The sequence below is a fragment of the Gorilla gorilla genome, chromosome 16 (genome assembly GCF_029281585.2).
Source record: "Gorilla gorilla gorilla isolate KB3781 chromosome 16, NHGRI_mGorGor1-v2.1_pri, whole genome shotgun sequence".
Lineage (NCBI taxonomy): Eukaryota > Metazoa > Chordata > Mammalia > Primates > Hominidae > Gorilla > Gorilla gorilla.
In genome coordinates, this window is record NC_073240.2 from 68008152 (window position 1) to 68026095 (window position 17944).

At 39.0% G+C, this 17944-nt stretch overlaps 2 protein-coding genes across 6 annotated transcripts in view; one reads left to right on the forward strand and one right to left on the reverse strand.

The window, feature by feature from the left end:
* AAGAB (alpha and gamma adaptin binding protein) overlaps positions 1-17944 on the reverse strand; it is a 59894-nt gene that overhangs the window by 20087 nt on the left and 21863 nt on the right. For all 5 annotated transcript variants that reach the window (XM_055362704.2, XM_031002509.3, XM_055362702.2 and 2 more), the window contains exons 2-5: positions 15828-16018; positions 15606-15702; positions 15177-15266; positions 11029-11112 (exon numbers count right to left, since the gene is read on the reverse strand). In XM_055362704.2, coding sequence (XP_055218679.1) covers positions 11029-11112; positions 15177-15266; positions 15606-15639 — 208 coding nt within the window. In that variant the 5' untranslated portion in view covers positions 15640-15702; positions 15828-16018. The remainder of the gene's footprint in view (positions 1-11028; positions 11113-15176; positions 15267-15605; positions 15703-15827; positions 16019-17944) is intronic.
* LOC109023503 (small ribosomal subunit protein eS24-like) lies at positions 11659-11973 on the forward strand. The gene has a single exon (XM_055362705.2). It carries the CDS (start codon positions 11659-11661, stop codon positions 11971-11973), a length of 315 nt encoding a protein of 104 aa, XP_055218680.1.

Consider the following 17944-nt stretch of genomic DNA (forward strand, 5'->3'; position numbering starts at 1 on the left):
CACACTTATTTATTATATTAGACAATTCCCATTCTTCCCATCCCCTTGGTCATTTCAGTCTCCCTGAGCTAAATCTTTCCCAATTCTGTTGGAACTTTCTTCACCTCCTAGGGAGACTAGGAAAAAGAGTCATCAAAATGAAAGCTAGTAACAAGGTAGAAGCAAGGGAAAATACATCATTGACAGATAAAATTTTCACCACTGTTCTCAGCATTATGACACAAAGTAAAATACATATCCTTTCCTTGTTTAAGTGCTTAAGCTACCAGCATAAAAATATATTCTATCTGCTAAGAATGAAAAAAACAGTTCTTGGATTTCTCTATGCAGTTAATTGCTTCTAGGACTGTTTCACAAGGTGCTGTTATTTAAAGCATTCTGCCAAAAAGGGTGGATGATCCTGGCAAGGATGCTATAGAAGCCATTCCTGTACTGGATGAATAGACTAGCTCAAAAGTTCCTAACAGTTTCTACCCAGTGCAGTTGAGGGCACATCTACCAACCACTTAGCAATAGCACTTAATAGTTAAGTGATTCTCAATGGGAGCCAGGCAATCAACGTCTTCAGAGGGCTTGTATAGCATGTGATATGTATTTCCATACCCCCCTGGGTCTCAGTTGAGAATCACTGGATTAAATCATTTCTAAAATCTCTGAATATAGGAGCCTACTGATATTCTCACACAAACTATTTGAAGGCAAGTGTCTTAATTTTTAGCAAGTTCAATATATAGACAACCATTCCAGCAACCTGAGTCTCAGTTTATTGAATTCCTCCATTTTATGGATGTCGTCCTCTACATTACTGCAGCCATGTACTCCCAGGGTCATACCCAGACCTTATTATTACCAATAACTACAACCCCTCCATCATCTCAACTTCATGCATCACCTATTTTTCCAAGTCCCTCTCTGTTCCTATAGTACCTTAACCCAATTATCCTTCAACTGCACCAGGACTCAAAACTACCATCTTTTTACTGACCCACTCCAATTGACTTCCACTCTCCTCTTTTTAGCTTAAATTCCATGGTCAATCATTATAATTAATATCTTATATATACTACTGAATCCCTTGCCTCTCTCTTGCTGTGATACATTTGCTTAGCAAAAGCAGAACTGATTACTACATGCATGCACGCGCGCACACACACACACACACACACACACACACACCCCTCCACCCATGCTGCCTGACTTTAGTTTTATAATACCAAATTTCAAGTTGGGTCCCTTAATGCTGCCTGGCAAATCATACTTCACATCTCTAGGTTCATTTACTCTTTCTCTCTCCCCTAAATGACTGTTTCACATTTTCTCCCCTCTCCTCAAATCCTAACGCTACCTCTTCCCTTCTGCCCTCTCAATTGATATCCTGGCCTCCTACTTCACTGAGAAAATTTATGCAATCAGAAGAAACTTCCACAGATTCTCATGACACATCTCCCCACTGAGCCACATTTGCATCCACACCCCCCCATTCCCATGTCTTTCTAGGTTTATTTTCCTCCTCCTGTGCAAAGCCAGTCCCTCCACTTGTACACTGGAGCCCATCCCTTCTACCTACTCAAGGACGTCACTCCGGCAAGTCTCCCTTCTCTCTCCTACTTCATCCATTTTTCACCCTCTATTGGAACTTTTCCATCAGCTTATGAACGCGCTGCTCTTGTTCTCATCTCAAACAATAAAAATCTCAACCACATTTTTCTCTCCAGCTCTCACCTATTTCTTTGCTCCCCTTTCCTGCAAAATTTTCAAGAGTGTTTTATAATCACTATCTTCAATTTTTCTCTTTCAACCTATTTCACTGAAACTGCTCTTCAAGGTCACTAATGCTAAATCCAGGGGTCAACTCTCTGTTCTCATCCTACTTGACCTATGAGCAGCATTGGCATAGCTGACCACTCCTTCCACCTTGAAACACTCTTCACTTTTGCTTCCCGAATAAGACTCCACTATCTTGGTTTTCCTACCTCACTGACCTTTCTTCCTCAGTCTCCTTTACTGGTTCCTTCTCTTCTCTCTGTCTCTTGATGTTGCAATGTCCCTGGGCTGAGTCCTTGGTCTTCTTTAAGTACTGCATTCACTCCCTTGGTGATCTCATCAAGGCTCAAGGTTTTAAATGCCTTTCTCCCCAAACTCCAAAACCTCTCCAACTGGCTACCTGCTATCTCCACTTGGAAGTCTAACAGCCACTTGGAGGTCTCAGTAGCCATGTCAAACTCAACATGTCCAAAACTGAACTACTGATAGGTGACCCTGTTAGCTTCATCTTGTAGCTGCCTCATTTCAGTTGATGGCAACTAATCTTTCAAGTGTTCAGGCCCAAATCCTGTTGTCTTCCTTGACTGATCTCTTTTTCTCGTATCTCATATCTAAACTATCAGGAAACCATGCTGGCTCTACCTCACAATATACCTGGAATTCGACCTTTTCTTACCCCTTTCATTGCCCCAGCCCCCATCTGAGCCATCACTCTCTTTCATTTGGAATATTGTAATAGGCCCCTAAGAGATCTTGGTTGCTCTTCACCCTCATCATCTACTCTCCACAGAGCAGCCAGAGTGATCTTTTTAGACTTTGTCAGATCATGTCACTTTCCCATTCAACACCCTGCAACAGTCCCCTAGTTTACTCTGAGTAAATGTCAAAGTTATTATGATGGCCTTCAAAGCCCCAAATAATCTAGCCCTTCGTTACCTCTCTGACCTCTCCTGCTCAGCCAGCAAGCGTCCTGATATCCTTCAAACGCACCAGGCGTGCTCTCACCTTAGGGCCTTTGCTATAGCTGTTCCCTGTCCCTGGTATGTTCTTCTCCCAGATATCCACATGGTGAAACACCTCATCTCCTTGCTCAAATCTCAAGAAGACCTACCTTGAACCGCCTTATTTAACATTGCAATCTACAAAGCAATCTCAATGTCCCTAACTCTGCTTTATTATTTTCCCAAATCACTTATCATCTCCTAATACACTATATAACATACTAATTACTTGTATTGTTTATTGACTATAGTCTCCCACCAGAATGAAAGCTCCTAAGGACAGACATTTTTGTTTAATTTGTTCACTGATATATCCCAAACACACAGACCAATACTTTGCACAGAGCAAGTACTTAAGAAATATTTTTTGTATGAATGAATCAACACTTGAAACCGGAGCCTAAATTATGGAGTAGAGAGATCTGAGGCCAGCAGAAGAAAACTCAAATGGCCCAGATACAGTCAGCACCTAAATTATGCTCCCAGACAATCAGCTACTTATAAAAGCTGTATTATTTCTTTCAGATCTTAAGAAGGACTGTCACAGCACTGCTGACCTTTGCGAGATACTAAACCATACTAGAAACAAGTACAGAGGAGTTATGAGAAGGAACGTCCACTATTTTCACCTTTCCCTATAGATGACTCCATATTAAACATAGTCCTTCCTGTCTTCTTTCTCTGACTTGAAAAGTCACTTTTCTTTTTCTTTTTTTTTTTTTTTGAGCAGTCTCTCTCTGTTGCCCAGGCTGGAGTGCAGTGGCACGATCTCAGCTCACTGCAGCCTCTGCCTTCTGAGTTGAAGTGATTCTTGTGCCTCAGCCTCCCAAGTAGCTGGGATTACAGTCATGCACCACCACGCCTAGCTAACTTTTGTATTTTTTGTAGAGATGAGGTTTCACCATGTTGGCCAGACTGGTCTCAAACTCCTGGCCTCGACTATCTGCCCAACTTGGCCACCCAAAGTGCTGGGATTACAGGCATGAGCCACCGCACCTGGCCGAAAGTCACTTTTCAATACTACATAATTTAGGAATTAGAGAAAGCAAGGTCAGGCAAGGGGCTAATGTGGCTTTCAAAATGCTGAATTTATTCCCATGGATTAAACACAGACTCTTACAAGTTAGAACTAGAAGACTATCATTTATGTCAGTGGTTGTCAACCATGGCTGTATATTTGAATCCCGGAGGCACTTAAAAAATACTGTAGCTGCCCCTCCCTTGGGTGAGGCTCAGGTAGCATAGGTTTTAAAAGCTTCCCAGGTGACTAAAGTTCCCAGGTGATTCCAATGTGCAAACACGTTTGAGAACTGATGAGCTATATGACCTCGGGCAAATTACTTGGCTCCACTGAGCCTAACTCATATGGCTTTTGTGAGGATTAAATAAGATCTTGCACGTATACTATCAGCTGCTATTAGTATCACTGCCACTTCTCCCTTTTCTATCATCACCACCACCTTTTCTACTATTACCATTATTATCATCATTGGTGGTATCATTTCCTTCTTTTCTTTCTTTTTATTGAGATTTAATTTACATATCATAAAATCCAGCCTTTTAAAAATGTATGATTCAGTGGTTTTTAGTATATTCACAAAGTTGTGCAACCATCATCACCATTTAATTCCAGAACATTTTCACCACCCCAGAAAGAAATACCATACCCATGAGCAACCTCTCCTCCCAGCCCCTGGGAACCACTAATCTACTTTCTATCTTTATGAATTTAGCTATTCTGGATATTTCATATGAATGAAATCCTATAATATGTAGCCTCTCGTGTCGGGCTTTTTTCACTTAGCATAATGTTTTTGAAGTTGATCCACATTGTAGCATATATTCGTGCTTCATTTTTATGATTGAAAAACAGTCCATTGTATGGATATACCACATTTTGTTTTCAGCAGTTTTTCTCACTTTTTGCCATTTATGAATAATACTGCTATGAACACTTATACACACTATTTTGTGTGCCCATGTTTCCAGTTCTCTTCGGTATATAGCTAGGAGTGGAACTGCTGGGTCATATGGTAATTCTATGTTTAACTTTTTGAGCAACTACTAAACTCTCTAAAGTGGCTGCAGCACCATTTTATATTCCCACCATCAGTGTACAAGGTTTCTAATTTCTCCATATCCTCACCAACATTTGTTATTATCTTTCTGACCCTAGCCATCCTAGTAAGTGTGAAGTGGTATTTCATTGTTGTGATTTGCATTTTCCTGGTGACTAATGATGACAAGCATCTTTTCTTTTTTTTTTAATACGAATTGGGGTCTCGCTGTTGCCCAGGCTGGAGTACAGTGGCACAATCTTAGATCATCACAGCACTGAACTCTAGGCTCAAGTGATCCTTCCTGCTTCAGCCTCCCCAGTAGCTGGGACTACAGGTGCATGCCACCAGGCCTGGTTGATTTTTAAAATTTTTTTGTAGAGACAGAGTTCTCACTATGTTGCCCAGGTTGGTTTTGAATGCCTGACCTCAAACAATCCTCCTGTCTCAACCTCCCAAAGTGCTGGGATTTCGGGCGTGAGACACCATGCCTGGCCAACGTTAAGCATCTATTCATGTTCTTACTGGCCATTTGTGTATTTTCTTGCCTATCTAAATTCTTTACCATTTTTATACTGGATTAGTTGTCTTTTTATTATTAAGTTGTAAGACTTCTTTATATATTCTAGATACATTCTGCTGATCCTCATAAGATACATGTTTTACAAATATTTTCCCTCATTTTGAGGGTTATCTTTCATCCTTCACTTTCCTGACAGTGTCCTTTGAAGTATGAACATTTTTAATTTTGATGAAGTGCAATTTATCTATTTTTTTCTTTGGTTGCTTGTGTATTACTAACTTTTAAGAAGATACTAAAGGAAAAAAGTTATGAAGATATCCTATAACCAAGTAAGTTGTTCAGACTTATAATAATCACATATTAAATCATGAATTCCCACATAGAAAACACATCCAATTTATCTGGGTGGAGGGCAGGAAGGAATGCAATTCATCTCTTACGTTTTTAATTACCTAGATTTTCAGATTAAATATTTGACCTTTGAATATCAATGTCCAAGAAACTGCAAAGAAATAAAACCTGAGTTAGATTTGTGTGTTTTCAGGGCCATTTGTTGCAACACCTAGACGTTCATAATCCTTACAAGAGCTGGGATTGTTTTTTCAAATTGAGCATATTTAAATATTTTTAAAAGAGTTTCAAACAAATATTTTTCTGCAACTGTACAAAATTAGTGGCATGACATAACCTAAATGTTCTATTACTGCTCAATAAATACTAACTAGACAATACATAATCCCAAATAATCAACTGGCATTATATAATTTCCCAATGTAATAATCCCAAAGAATCAATTGTGATTATAGTAATTTTTCGAACCAAAACAACAACAAAAATTGGTCATTATTAATGTCTTGAAAAAGGTAACCAATACCTCTATTTTTTTTTTTTTTTTTTACTTTGTCAACCAACTTTTTAATTAAAAAAACTTTTTGGTTTAAAAATTTTTATTAGTGGCAACAGTTGTACAACAATGTGAATGCACTTACTGCCACTGAAATGCATATTTTAAATGGTAAATCTTATGTATATTTAACCACATCTTATGTATATTTAACCACAATTTTAAAAAGAGAAAAGGGGAGAAAATAAAAAAGAAAAAAAGAGTAGGAAAAACACAGACCCCTAAAACAAATAAACCAGTCTGAGCACCTGCTGGCAGACAACACTTGGACATTCAAGAAAAGCAGGCTGAGGAAGGCACAGTTCACTGGGCACACAGACGGATCACCAGCAAAGCAGGCTCTAAAAACAGCATAGGAGGTAGGTTACCCTGGAAGAGTGGTATGACCCACCATATATCCATAGAGAGCTTTGTCTCTAAAGTAAGATGCAGGGCTCTAAAAGGATATCCTTCACACTTCCTAAGACCTGGGTTGCGTCAAAATGTCATTCATTGTATCTTCATACCACATACACCAGGATCCTCTTAAACATGAAATTAAGCTAATTAATGGCAGTATTTTGTTTTTTGGTTAACAGGAAACTAATGTACCAGTACAGTCAAGAAAAAAAAAGAAAGCGAGGAAACCTCAGGGCAAAGAACCATGAAAAAATCCACAATGTACCTCCTTGCTTTGTAGTTCTTTTAAGAATATTGTTTAGTGTCTAAAACAAGTAAAATGGCATTTTTTCAGGAAACACATTTGACCATACTTCCAAAGTAATAAAGCATGTTTAGTCCAGCTTCTCAATTTACAACCATAAGTGTACATTACAAGGCAATAGTTCTTTAATATACGAACTTGGGACACAGATTTTTCAAAAAGTGAATAAAGCCAAAGAAAATTTTGTGAAAATAGTTCTCATAAATATAACAAGCACCACTGAATATAATTTTATTCTAAATTGATCCAGTTTATGTTCCAAATCTTATTTTTATAGGCTTCCTATGGTAAATGCTCAACAAGGATTTGCTGAATAGATGAATGAGAAGGACCAAGCCTTAATTTGAATTTGTTCTGGTAACAGAGAGATAACCACATAAATGAAAATCTCCTTATTGTGGCTATGATTAAAAAGTCAGAAAATAACAGATGTTGGTGAGGTTGCAGAGGAAAGGGAAGTACTTATACACTGCTGGTGGGACTGTAAATTAGTTCAGCCACTGTGGAAAGCAGTTTGGAGACTTCTCAAAGAACTTAAAATAGAATTACTATTCAACCCAGCAATCCCATTACTCAGTATACACCCAAAGGAATGTAAATCATTCCACCAAAAAGACACATGAATGTGTATATTCATCACAGCACTATTCACAATAGCAAAGACACAGAATCAACCTAGATGCCCATCAACAGTGGACTGGATTAAAAAAAATGTGGTACACATACACCACGGAATACTACACAGGCATAAAAACGAACAAAGTCATCTCCTTTGCAGCAACATGGACACAGCTGGAGGCCATAATCCTAAGTGAATTAAAAGCAGCAACAACCAAAAACAAATTAACACATGCTCCCACTTATAAGTGGGAGCTAAACACTGAATACACATGGAGATAAAAAGAGGCCCAACAGACACTGGGGCCTACTTGAGGGGAGAGAGTAGGAGGAGAGTGAGGGTTGAAAAACTACCTATCAGGTACTATGCTCACTACCTGTGAGCTGGGTGACAAAATCATTTGCACACCAAACCCCAGCAACACACAATTTACCCCATGTAACAAACCTGCACATGTGCTCCTTGAACCTAAAATAAAGATTGGAGGGGCCAGGCGGGGTGGCTCACGCCTGTAATCCCAGCACTTTGGGAGGCCAACGTGGGCAGATCACGAGGTCAAGAGTTCAAGACCAGCCTGGCCAACATGGTGAAACCCCCGTCTCTACTAAAAATACAAAAATTAGCTGGGAGTGGTGGTGCGTGCCTGTAATCCTGGCTACTCAGGAGGCTGAGGCAGGAGAATTGCTTGAACCCGGGAGGCAGAGGTTGCAGTGAGCCAAGATCGTGCCACTGCACTCCAGCCTGGGCAACAGAGCGAGAGTCTGTCTAAAAAAAAAAAAAGAGTTGGAGAAGGAAAAAAAACCCAAAAAAACTCCTTGTTCTTTCTAGATCTATCTAGATTGCTACATCAATAAAATAGAATCTAGCACCCTTGCAATTCAATTTAACAGACACAATAAGATTCCTCCTAGAAAGAAAAAAGGAGGAAGGAGGATGGAGAGAGGGGAAGAAAAGGAGAGGAAGGAGTACCTTATTATGCCAGAAGGAGCTTCTCTAATGACGACAAGGGTTAGATCAGACCTCAGGAAAGCTAAAGGGTGCCAATCTCACTTAACACTCAAGGGTCTACCAAAAATTGAAGTGAAATATTCTATTTTTATAAAACTGGTCTCCTACTTGACCTTTATCAGGGAAGATGGGGTAAGCTCACTGTAAAATATGATTTTTCGTTTTGTGTGGTTTTGTTTGTTTGTTTGTTTGAAATGGAGTCTTGCTCTGTCGCCAGACTGGAGTGCACTGGCGCGATCTCGGCTCACTGCAACCTCTGACTCCCTGGTTCAAGTGATTCTCCTGCCTCAGCCTCCTGAGTAGCTGGGATCACAGGCACGTGCCATCACACCCAGCTAATTTTTGTACTTTTTTTTTTTTAGCAGAGACGGGGTAGCACAATGTTGGCCAGGATGGTCTTGATCTCCTGACCTTGTGATCTGCCCACCTCAGGCTCCCAAAGTGCTGGGATTACAGGTGTGAGCCACCTCACCTGGCTGTAAAATATGATTTTTCTCATTCCCTTCTGTAGTGTCTCACTCAGCATACTTGTTGAGGCAGCCAAGAGATGTAAGACAGAAAAACCCTATACAGGAAGCAATTCCTAAAAGACTGTGTTAATGGACTGAATTGTATCCCCCACCAAATTCGTATGCTGAAGTCCTAACCTCCAGTATCTTAGAATGTGACCCTATTTGGAGACAGGTTGACTGCAGATATATTAAGATGAGGTCATACTGCAGTAGGTAGATCCCTACTTCAATGTGACTGTTGTGTTTATAAAAAGGGGAAAATGTGGACACAGACAGGCACCCAGGGAAAACATCATGTAAAGGATGGAGTTATGCTGCCACAAGCTAAGGAACTACCACAAGCTAGAAGAGAGGCCTGAAACAGATCCTTCCCCGGCACCTTCAGAGGGACCATGGCCCTGCCAACACCCTGATTTTGGACTTCTGGCTTTCAGAACTATGAGACAATGCATTCATGTTGTTCTATGTCATATGGTTTGTGGTACTTTGTTACCACAGCCCTAGGGACCAATACAGACTGTAAGAGGCCAGTGTGCACTACTGTCTTCAGATTGCACTCCAGATCCAGCCTTTTGTCTCATGGCCACTGTCACTACATTACCCCAGGCCCCAGCACCTCACTCTTGAACTGCTGCAAAAGCTCTGGTCTCCCTTAACGTCAGACTCTATGTTGACTTTCTTCAATTGCCAAACCTCCCTGCACACCACCTTCTTTGCATCAACCCCTTATTTAAAAATCTCCAGTGACTCACCAATTTTTACAGGAAAAAGCCAAAATTCTCCTGACTGGCATTCAGGCCTCTCTCTAAGCTAGCTCCAAATGCTAGGTGATATTCTCTTAGTGACCCTAGAATACACAACTTTTTTTTTTGAGACAGGGTCTTTCTCTGTTGCCCAGGCTGGTGTGCAGTGGCATGACCACAGCTCACTGCAGCCTTGACTTCTTGGGCTCAAGCAACTCTCCCTCCTCAGTTTCCCAAGTAGCAGGGACCACAGGCGCATACCACCATGCCCAGCTAATTTTTATGGAGATGGGCTCTTACCATGTTGTCCAGGCTGGTCAGAACATACAACTGTTATTCTCTATGTCATGCTTCCTTCTCCACTTGCCGTTCTCCCCTTTCATTAGTCCAAATCTTGAGCTTCCTGTGAAAACTACTGTCAGGACACACTTTCTCCTTGAAGCTCTCTCTCTATACTTAAGCCTAACACAACAGCCATGTTTCTGATTTTATGCACTTTACTGCCTGCATCAGTCATCTGTACTCATCACAGATTGCCTTGCATAGTTCCCTGGCATTTGAAAAGTACAGGCTTGAATTTCACAGCTGGACTAGGAGCTCCTTAATAATAGGGTCTATGTCTTATAATTTTGGAGGTACTTCTCAAAGCCAAAGACAATGCTGGGTGTATTACAGGCAACCTCTAAATTCTTTTTTTTTTTTTTTTTTTTTTTGAGACGGAGTCTCGCTCTGTCACCCAGGCTGGACTGCAGTGGCGCGATCTCGGCTCACTGCAAGCTCCGCCTCCCGGGTTCACGCCATTCTCCCGCCTCAGCCTCCCGAGTAGCTGGGACTACAGGCGCCCGCCACTACGCCCGGCTAACTTTTTTTTGTATTTTTAGTAGAGACGGGGTTTCACCTTGGTCTCAATCTCCTGACCTCGTGATCCGCCCGCCTCGGCCTCCCAAAGTGCTGGGATTACAGGCGTGAGCCACCGCGCCTGGCCGCAACCTCTAAATTCTTACTGAATTAACTATTAAACATATATGAAAAATTCCTAGAAATGCTACTTTTGGCGCTTCCTTCAATCAGCGAACTGAAACTGGAACAAATCTACAGATTTCATATAGCACTAATGGTTCCACATATATCTGAATAATTTAAAACTTACAAGGAACAAGAGGAAAAAAATGACTTGAGTCCCAAGTTACTTACCATTCTTCATCACTACGTTGGACCACACATTGGCATTCAGGGCTTGGACAATTCTCTTTACTCCTGTAGATTCTGGGAAGTCATCTAATCAAGGAGGGGAAATATATATATTTATATGCAACACTCACACAGATATACATATACATTCACAAAAACGTGGCCAGGCGCAGTGGCTCGTGCCTGTAATCCCAGCACTTTGGGAGGCCAAGGAGGGCAGATCACCTAAGGTCGGGAGTTCAAGACCAGCCTGACCAACACAAAGAAACCCCATCTCTACTAAAAAATACAAAATTAGCTAGGCGTGGTGGTGCATGCACGTAATTCCAGCTACTTGGGAGGCTGAGGCAGGAGAACCGCTTGAACCCAGGAGGTAGAGGTTGTGGTGAGCCGAGATGGCACCATTCCAGCCTGGGCAACAGGAGCGAAACTCCATCTCAAAAAAAAAAAAAAAAATACGTATATATCCTCCAAGCCATATTTTCAAATGACTGTGGTTTTGTTATCTTGTTTATTTAGTTGTTAGTTCACATCATACAAGGAAAAAAATCAAATACAGAGCTTGGAGCTCTCAATAAGAATATTCTAGAGAAACTCTTTTCTTCCTCGGCTGTCTGAGGATTGACCAACATCATGAATGACATGGTAACTATCCAAACTGGAAAGTTTATGACCAACCAACTACTTCAGAGAAAACAAATGGTCATTGATGTCCTTCACCCCGGGAAGGCAACACTACCTAAGAGAGAAATTCGGGAAAAAGTAGCCAAAATGTACAAGACCACACCAGATGTCATCTTTGAGTTCAGAACTCATTTTGGTGGTGGCAAGACTACTGGCTTTGGCATAATTTACGATTCCTTGGATTATGCAAACAAAAATGAACACAAACATAGACTTACAAGACATGGCCTGTGTGAGAAGAAAAAGACCTTGAGAAAGCAATGAAAGAAATGTAAGAACAGCATGAAGAAGGTAGGCAGACAGCAAAGGCCAGTGTTAGTGCTGGCAAAAAGCCAAAGGAGCAAAGGTGCTGCAAGGATGTTATCAGTGGCCACTGTGGCTTTTTCATGAGAAGATTAATAAACTAAAAACTTTCATGCGGAAAAAAAAAGAATATTCTAGAAACTAAAGCAATTAAACACACAATATAAGGCACTTATATAATAAAGTTATCCTCACCAATGGAATCTATTTATATTCTGAAAATATTAGATTCCACTTATTACACACATTCCTGGCACAGTACTAGAGATACCAATCTACACAGAATGAGTTTCCTGAAGGCAGGAACAGTCCTCTTATTAACAGTATGTTATAAAATCATGTAAATGCTCTATCCTGTGCTGGAAACCATAGAATAATAAGTGTTATTTATGATCAATATCTATAGAAGAACTTCTTGATCAGAGAAAGATAGTTTGAGTGAGAAGTGAAATGACTAGAAGTGTAAGAGACAGGCAAAGGGTCATTACGACAACTTAGTTTAGTTTATTATTAGTACTATCCTGCTTCTGGAATTTGACTGATACTACTCAAAATAACGGGATTGTAATCCCATAGTGTACCAAAAAAGGTGGTATTCTTAACTACAACAGAGGAATGATCGTGTACAAAGGAAATGGAGATCCTGCAGATGTTGAGGATTGTAAGGCTGCGTCTGGAAAATAATGACAGAAATAGTTTTCATGTGGTTAAAAAAGGAAAGTTTCCCGAGTTTACAGAACATAATCCACACAGACCCTGTCTCTAGTGGCCAGCCTAGCCCTGGGTGGTTTAACAAGAAGAGCACAGAGTTACATGTCAGAATATCTGAATTTGAACCCAGGCTCTGCCACTTACTAGCTATTTGATCAAGGGCAAATCACTTACACCACTCTCACAGAAAGTGGAAACAATACCACTCTATGCACATCTCTCCTAGAGGAAAGATGCACTGGAATTGATGATTTACTAATGTAACCTTCTCCCTACACTGAAAACTCCTTGATGGCAGGAATCTTGTCTTACTGAGTTCATATGCCCATTACCTAGCACAGTGCCTGAAAAACAGCAGGCACTCAGCAACTGTTTAATGGATCAATGAATCATTTAAAGAATACCAACCTGCCAACCTAACAGAAATATAGTGATTAAATTGAAAATACTCTGCTGGGCGTGGTGGCTCACACCTGTAATCCCAGCACTTTGGGAGGCCGAGGCAGGCGGATCACGAGGTCAGGAGATTGAGACCATCCTGGCTAACATGGTGAAACACCGTCTCTACTAAAAATACAAAAAAAAAAAAAAAATTACCCGGGCGTGGTGGCGGGCGCCTGCAGTCCCAGCTACTTGGGAGGCTGAGGCAGGAGAATGGCGTGAATCTAGGAGGTGGAGCTTGCAGTGAGCAGAGATCGTGCCACTGCACTCCAGCCTGGGCAACAGAGAGAGACTCTATCTCAAATAAATAAATAAATAAATAAAAATAAAGAAAGAAAATACTCTACCAAGATAAGTTTATCACCACCAATGTTTGGATGAAGACCTAAAAGTCATGTTTATCTTAATTATGAATGACTTAATTCTCAAAAGAATAACTAATACTTTAGATGATATAACCAGGAACCAAAAATGTGGTCTGAAATGAAGAGCTAGTACCAGTAAGAGGAAAATTAATACAAACTAGCATAAAGTCCTATATTCATGTTTGAATAATACATGCAAGTAAAAGATGAGGAAATATGGCTTAGGAATAGTTTGTATTTTAAAAGTCTAGGAAGGTTTTCATTACCTTACCTAAAGATGACATATCAAAAAACCCATTTTAAGATTAAGCTGAATGAATACAAGAACATTATTCAGACAAAGGGCTACGAGAAATATAGTAGTACAAAGGAGCAGAGATTCCAAAATGATAACAGTCAAATACTGACTCCCAAGGACAAGAGAAAGAGAAAATTCTAGTGCCAGAAATCACACAGGCTCACATACACAAAACAGGGCACAAGTTTCAGGGACCTAGAAAAACACAGAAAAAGATGTACATGCTAATTTTCAACACTCTTTAAAATGAGCAAGGAGAAAAACCAGAGTTTTTATTTCAGTTTTGTTCTCTTCTTCTCCAGCAGGTTTTATTCTCAAAGGTAACAGCATTTTGGAAAAATTATAAATAAAACCAGAATATAGAAAAATATTTCTTAATTCCTTAAAGAAAAATACAAGTTTCTTGAAATGACTGCTTATGTCTTATCTATGTACTTTAATTCACGTTGGTTGCCCCTGCCCAGAATGTCTTTTGGAACAACTGGCATATTCACAATGCCACCTCTCCAGCAGTCCTCTCACTACAAGCCCAGGTTTCTGACTTCTTCCCCATGAAGCAGCTGACACGTGAGAGGTCACAATGCCAACACGTTCTCTGCACTTTTAAACAAAAATAAGCTCTCCGGTCTCTAAAATACCACAGCACTACTATTTCTTCTATAATACTTATGACATTCCACTTGGTAATTCAATTATCTGTAAGTTTCATCTCTTGTACCAGATTATAAGGTTTTGGTGAACCAAAAACCCTCTTATCCTAGTAGATACCACAACAGGTGTACTTCAAAGGAGAAAAGATGAGAAAAGAAATGGGGAAGGGGAGTAGAAGAGGGGAAGAAATAGAAGGTCCAGCAATAGCGGACAGCGATTGCAGAGCTACCTGGGGTGGAGGTGGGGGATTAAATTTGGGGTCTATCTTTTGGCTTCAAATGTCCAAAAGACATTCAAATGGATTTGAAATGTCCCCTGCGATTCTTGGGAATTCAGCCTTAGGTTACTATGAATTCAAAATAAGAAACATCAACTTTAACTACTACGAAGGTCTAACTCTCCTTCTTCAGCAGTGGGGAAAGGAAAAAGGATTATGGAAATGACAAAGATTTTAGAAAGCAGCCCTATACCTTTATCCATAAGAAAAACACACATTTTCAAAAGTTCTAAAATAGGTGGTAAAACCAAATAAATGAATTATTACACTAAGTGTAAGATTACATCAATGGATTTTGCTTAAATCCTTGAAACAGCTGGGGAAAAAAGTTTCTTGAATTTTGCTGTGATTCTTCTTCCCTGAATTAAAATAATCTCTCATATCTAAGTGCCATATTTTCTCCTAACACATAAACACTTACCATCCTCCTCAGGCAACTCCTCTGGACTAAGTTCTACCAATTCAAAGCCATGTTTGATGCACCATTCTTGAGCTTTTTGTCGGTTTATACCTAAAATAATATGCAAAAGAACCTTCATAAGTAAAAAGAAAATAAAACATGACTATTCCTGCAATATTCTTCACAAATCTCAATGTGTTTCCCTTAATGTCAATGTTATTCTAAAGGCATCTAAAATAATAAAAAGAAAATGATTTCTCAGCCCCGAAGTATCCATTCTTAAAAAAAAAGTAAGTATTACAAGATTCCAAAGAAAAATAGCTGAAAATATTTTCATAAAGCAATAAAGTCACATGGGATGTATGTCCTAAGTTAAAGAAACAGATGTACTCTGTTTATCAAAGAATGGCAAATGCATGTACCAACTACTGTCCCATCCACATGCCTTACCATCTTCAGACACTCTATCGCAGACCAAGATCATCACCTCAGGTAACCATGCTTCTGCCAGTGGAAGCCATGAGGAGACACTATCAAGGCCCGATTTCTAGAGGGAACAAAAAATATAAACAAACAAAAACAGAAAAGAGATAGTCAGACAAACTGTAATGGGAAAAAAAGAAGGCATGCAATAATTTCTTATTCAAGCCTTCATAGAAAACAAAGTCTTACTTGTGTGCTGTCAAAGTAAACCACAAATGCTTGGACAGATTCTGCAATCTCTGCAGTAACAAGAAATTTGTTTGGCACCACACACAGATTGATGTCTGCTGAATAGTATTTATTATCAATGGTCCAGGGATAAAATCTCACAGCATCATTGGAAGTCACTTCCACAATAAGATCTTCTGTTCCAAGGATATCTAAAAATAAATGACAACATTACCATGTAAAGTGCAAAACCAATATACATTGGTTGATTTTCTCAGTCAGATACCAGATAAAGCTGGTACTTTTGCTGTTCCCTTTTATGTGAGGATTTCAAAGGACCCTGCATTTATTAGCTTTAATCCTATATTCTCTGATCATCTGATTATAAAAGTTATGGTGATATAATTTAAGTCATTGACTTTTTCTGTTTAAGAACACAAAAATCATTGTGAACTAGATTAGACAGTAGTAAAGGAAAAAACAGTCATATAACCAAATATTCAGAAAAGAGCAAGTAGAAGACAAAGAATGACAGCTCTATTTATTGTATTGCTTAAGTACTTCATAGCAGGTAGACAATAACAATCTTCTAGAATTTGTAACTATTTTGTACTTATTGCAAACTAAAAGGAAGATAGGATTAAGGCTAAACCATTAATAAAATAGAAGAGCTACATATATTTCTTGGACTGAATGCTTAGACATTAATTCAGCTAATGAAATAAAAGAATGGATACTGATAAATGACCCCAATCCTATTTATATTCAGCCTTGTTCACATTCTTTGAAAGCCAACCTAAATTCTTGTTTGATCAAGACACTTGCGGTAAATTTTAAATGTGTAATAACCAAGCAAATTACTATAAATGTTTTAGATTATAACTAAATCTTTTGGAAATCTATGTGCAGCATGTATATAACAGGAAATCCTCACAGTAAGAGACAAGTCAATGGTGAACAAATGAATATAGACATGGTCATGGAGCCACGGAGGCATTTTGCTTCCAGTATTTACAACTGGAAGAGAAGTTAGAAGTTGTTCCAACCTAAACTCCCGTCTCTCACACCCATACTCATAACCTCCACTTTATACAAATGTGGAAAATCAGCTTATAGAAGTAAAATGACATGCCATTAATTGACTTATCAGAAGAATATAATGAAAAACAGTCACAAACTCCTCGTCAATGCATACTAAGATGAACACGTATTAATGAAATGTGCCTCAAACTCATAATTACCAAGACACTGAAAACTAGAAATTAAATTTTAAATCCCAGAGCTAACATTATATATTTGAAAAGTTGCCATCATTTTTGCTCAACATAAAGTTATGGGGAAATTATTTAGTCCAAAAGACTGCTAGGCATTATGTATAAAGTGTGTGTGTATGAGTATATACATGCATGAATTCTTTTTATTAGTAAAGTTTCATCATGTGGTTAAGAGGAACTAATCTTCTGAAGAATGAAAGGTCGGCCCTTTTTTTAGCAAAAAAATTAAATTTAAAATAAATTTAAGGTTTTATTTTCTATATAAAGCATATCATGAAATTAACTTTTAAAATTTTTTCACCAAAACCAGAATTGTTACTCTTAAATTAACAGAAGGTCTATGTCAATATTTGACAATCTGAGTGCATCCCATCTCTTTAAGAAATCAGCAGTTCTTTCTACTTAATTTCTACCCGAAGTCATAATCTTTTACTTAGTGTCAGTCAATTCCATCGCAACCAGCTGCTATGTCCCTTATGGAGCATTAAGACAATTTCAGGGGAAATAAACAGGAGAAACAGGTAAGTTATTAAAATCAAAGATGTTGTTTTCATGTAAATGTCTCACAGAAAAACAAAAACTAGATCAAAGTCTACACTGCATTCAAATCTAACACTCCAAACTTCAAGAAGGTGGCATAGTAACACGTGGCTGTGTTTCTAAGAGCTGAATACTGGCACAGCTAACACACATACCACAATATGCTGATAAATACACATATAAAAGAAAGAAACTAAAACAAGGAGAAAAGCAAAAAAATGTATAAACTAATTTTTTAATGGTGAAAGGAGCCACCACATAAAATCAGTCTTAATTTTTTTTTTTTTTTTTGAGACGGAGTCTCGCTCTGTTGCGCAGGCTGGA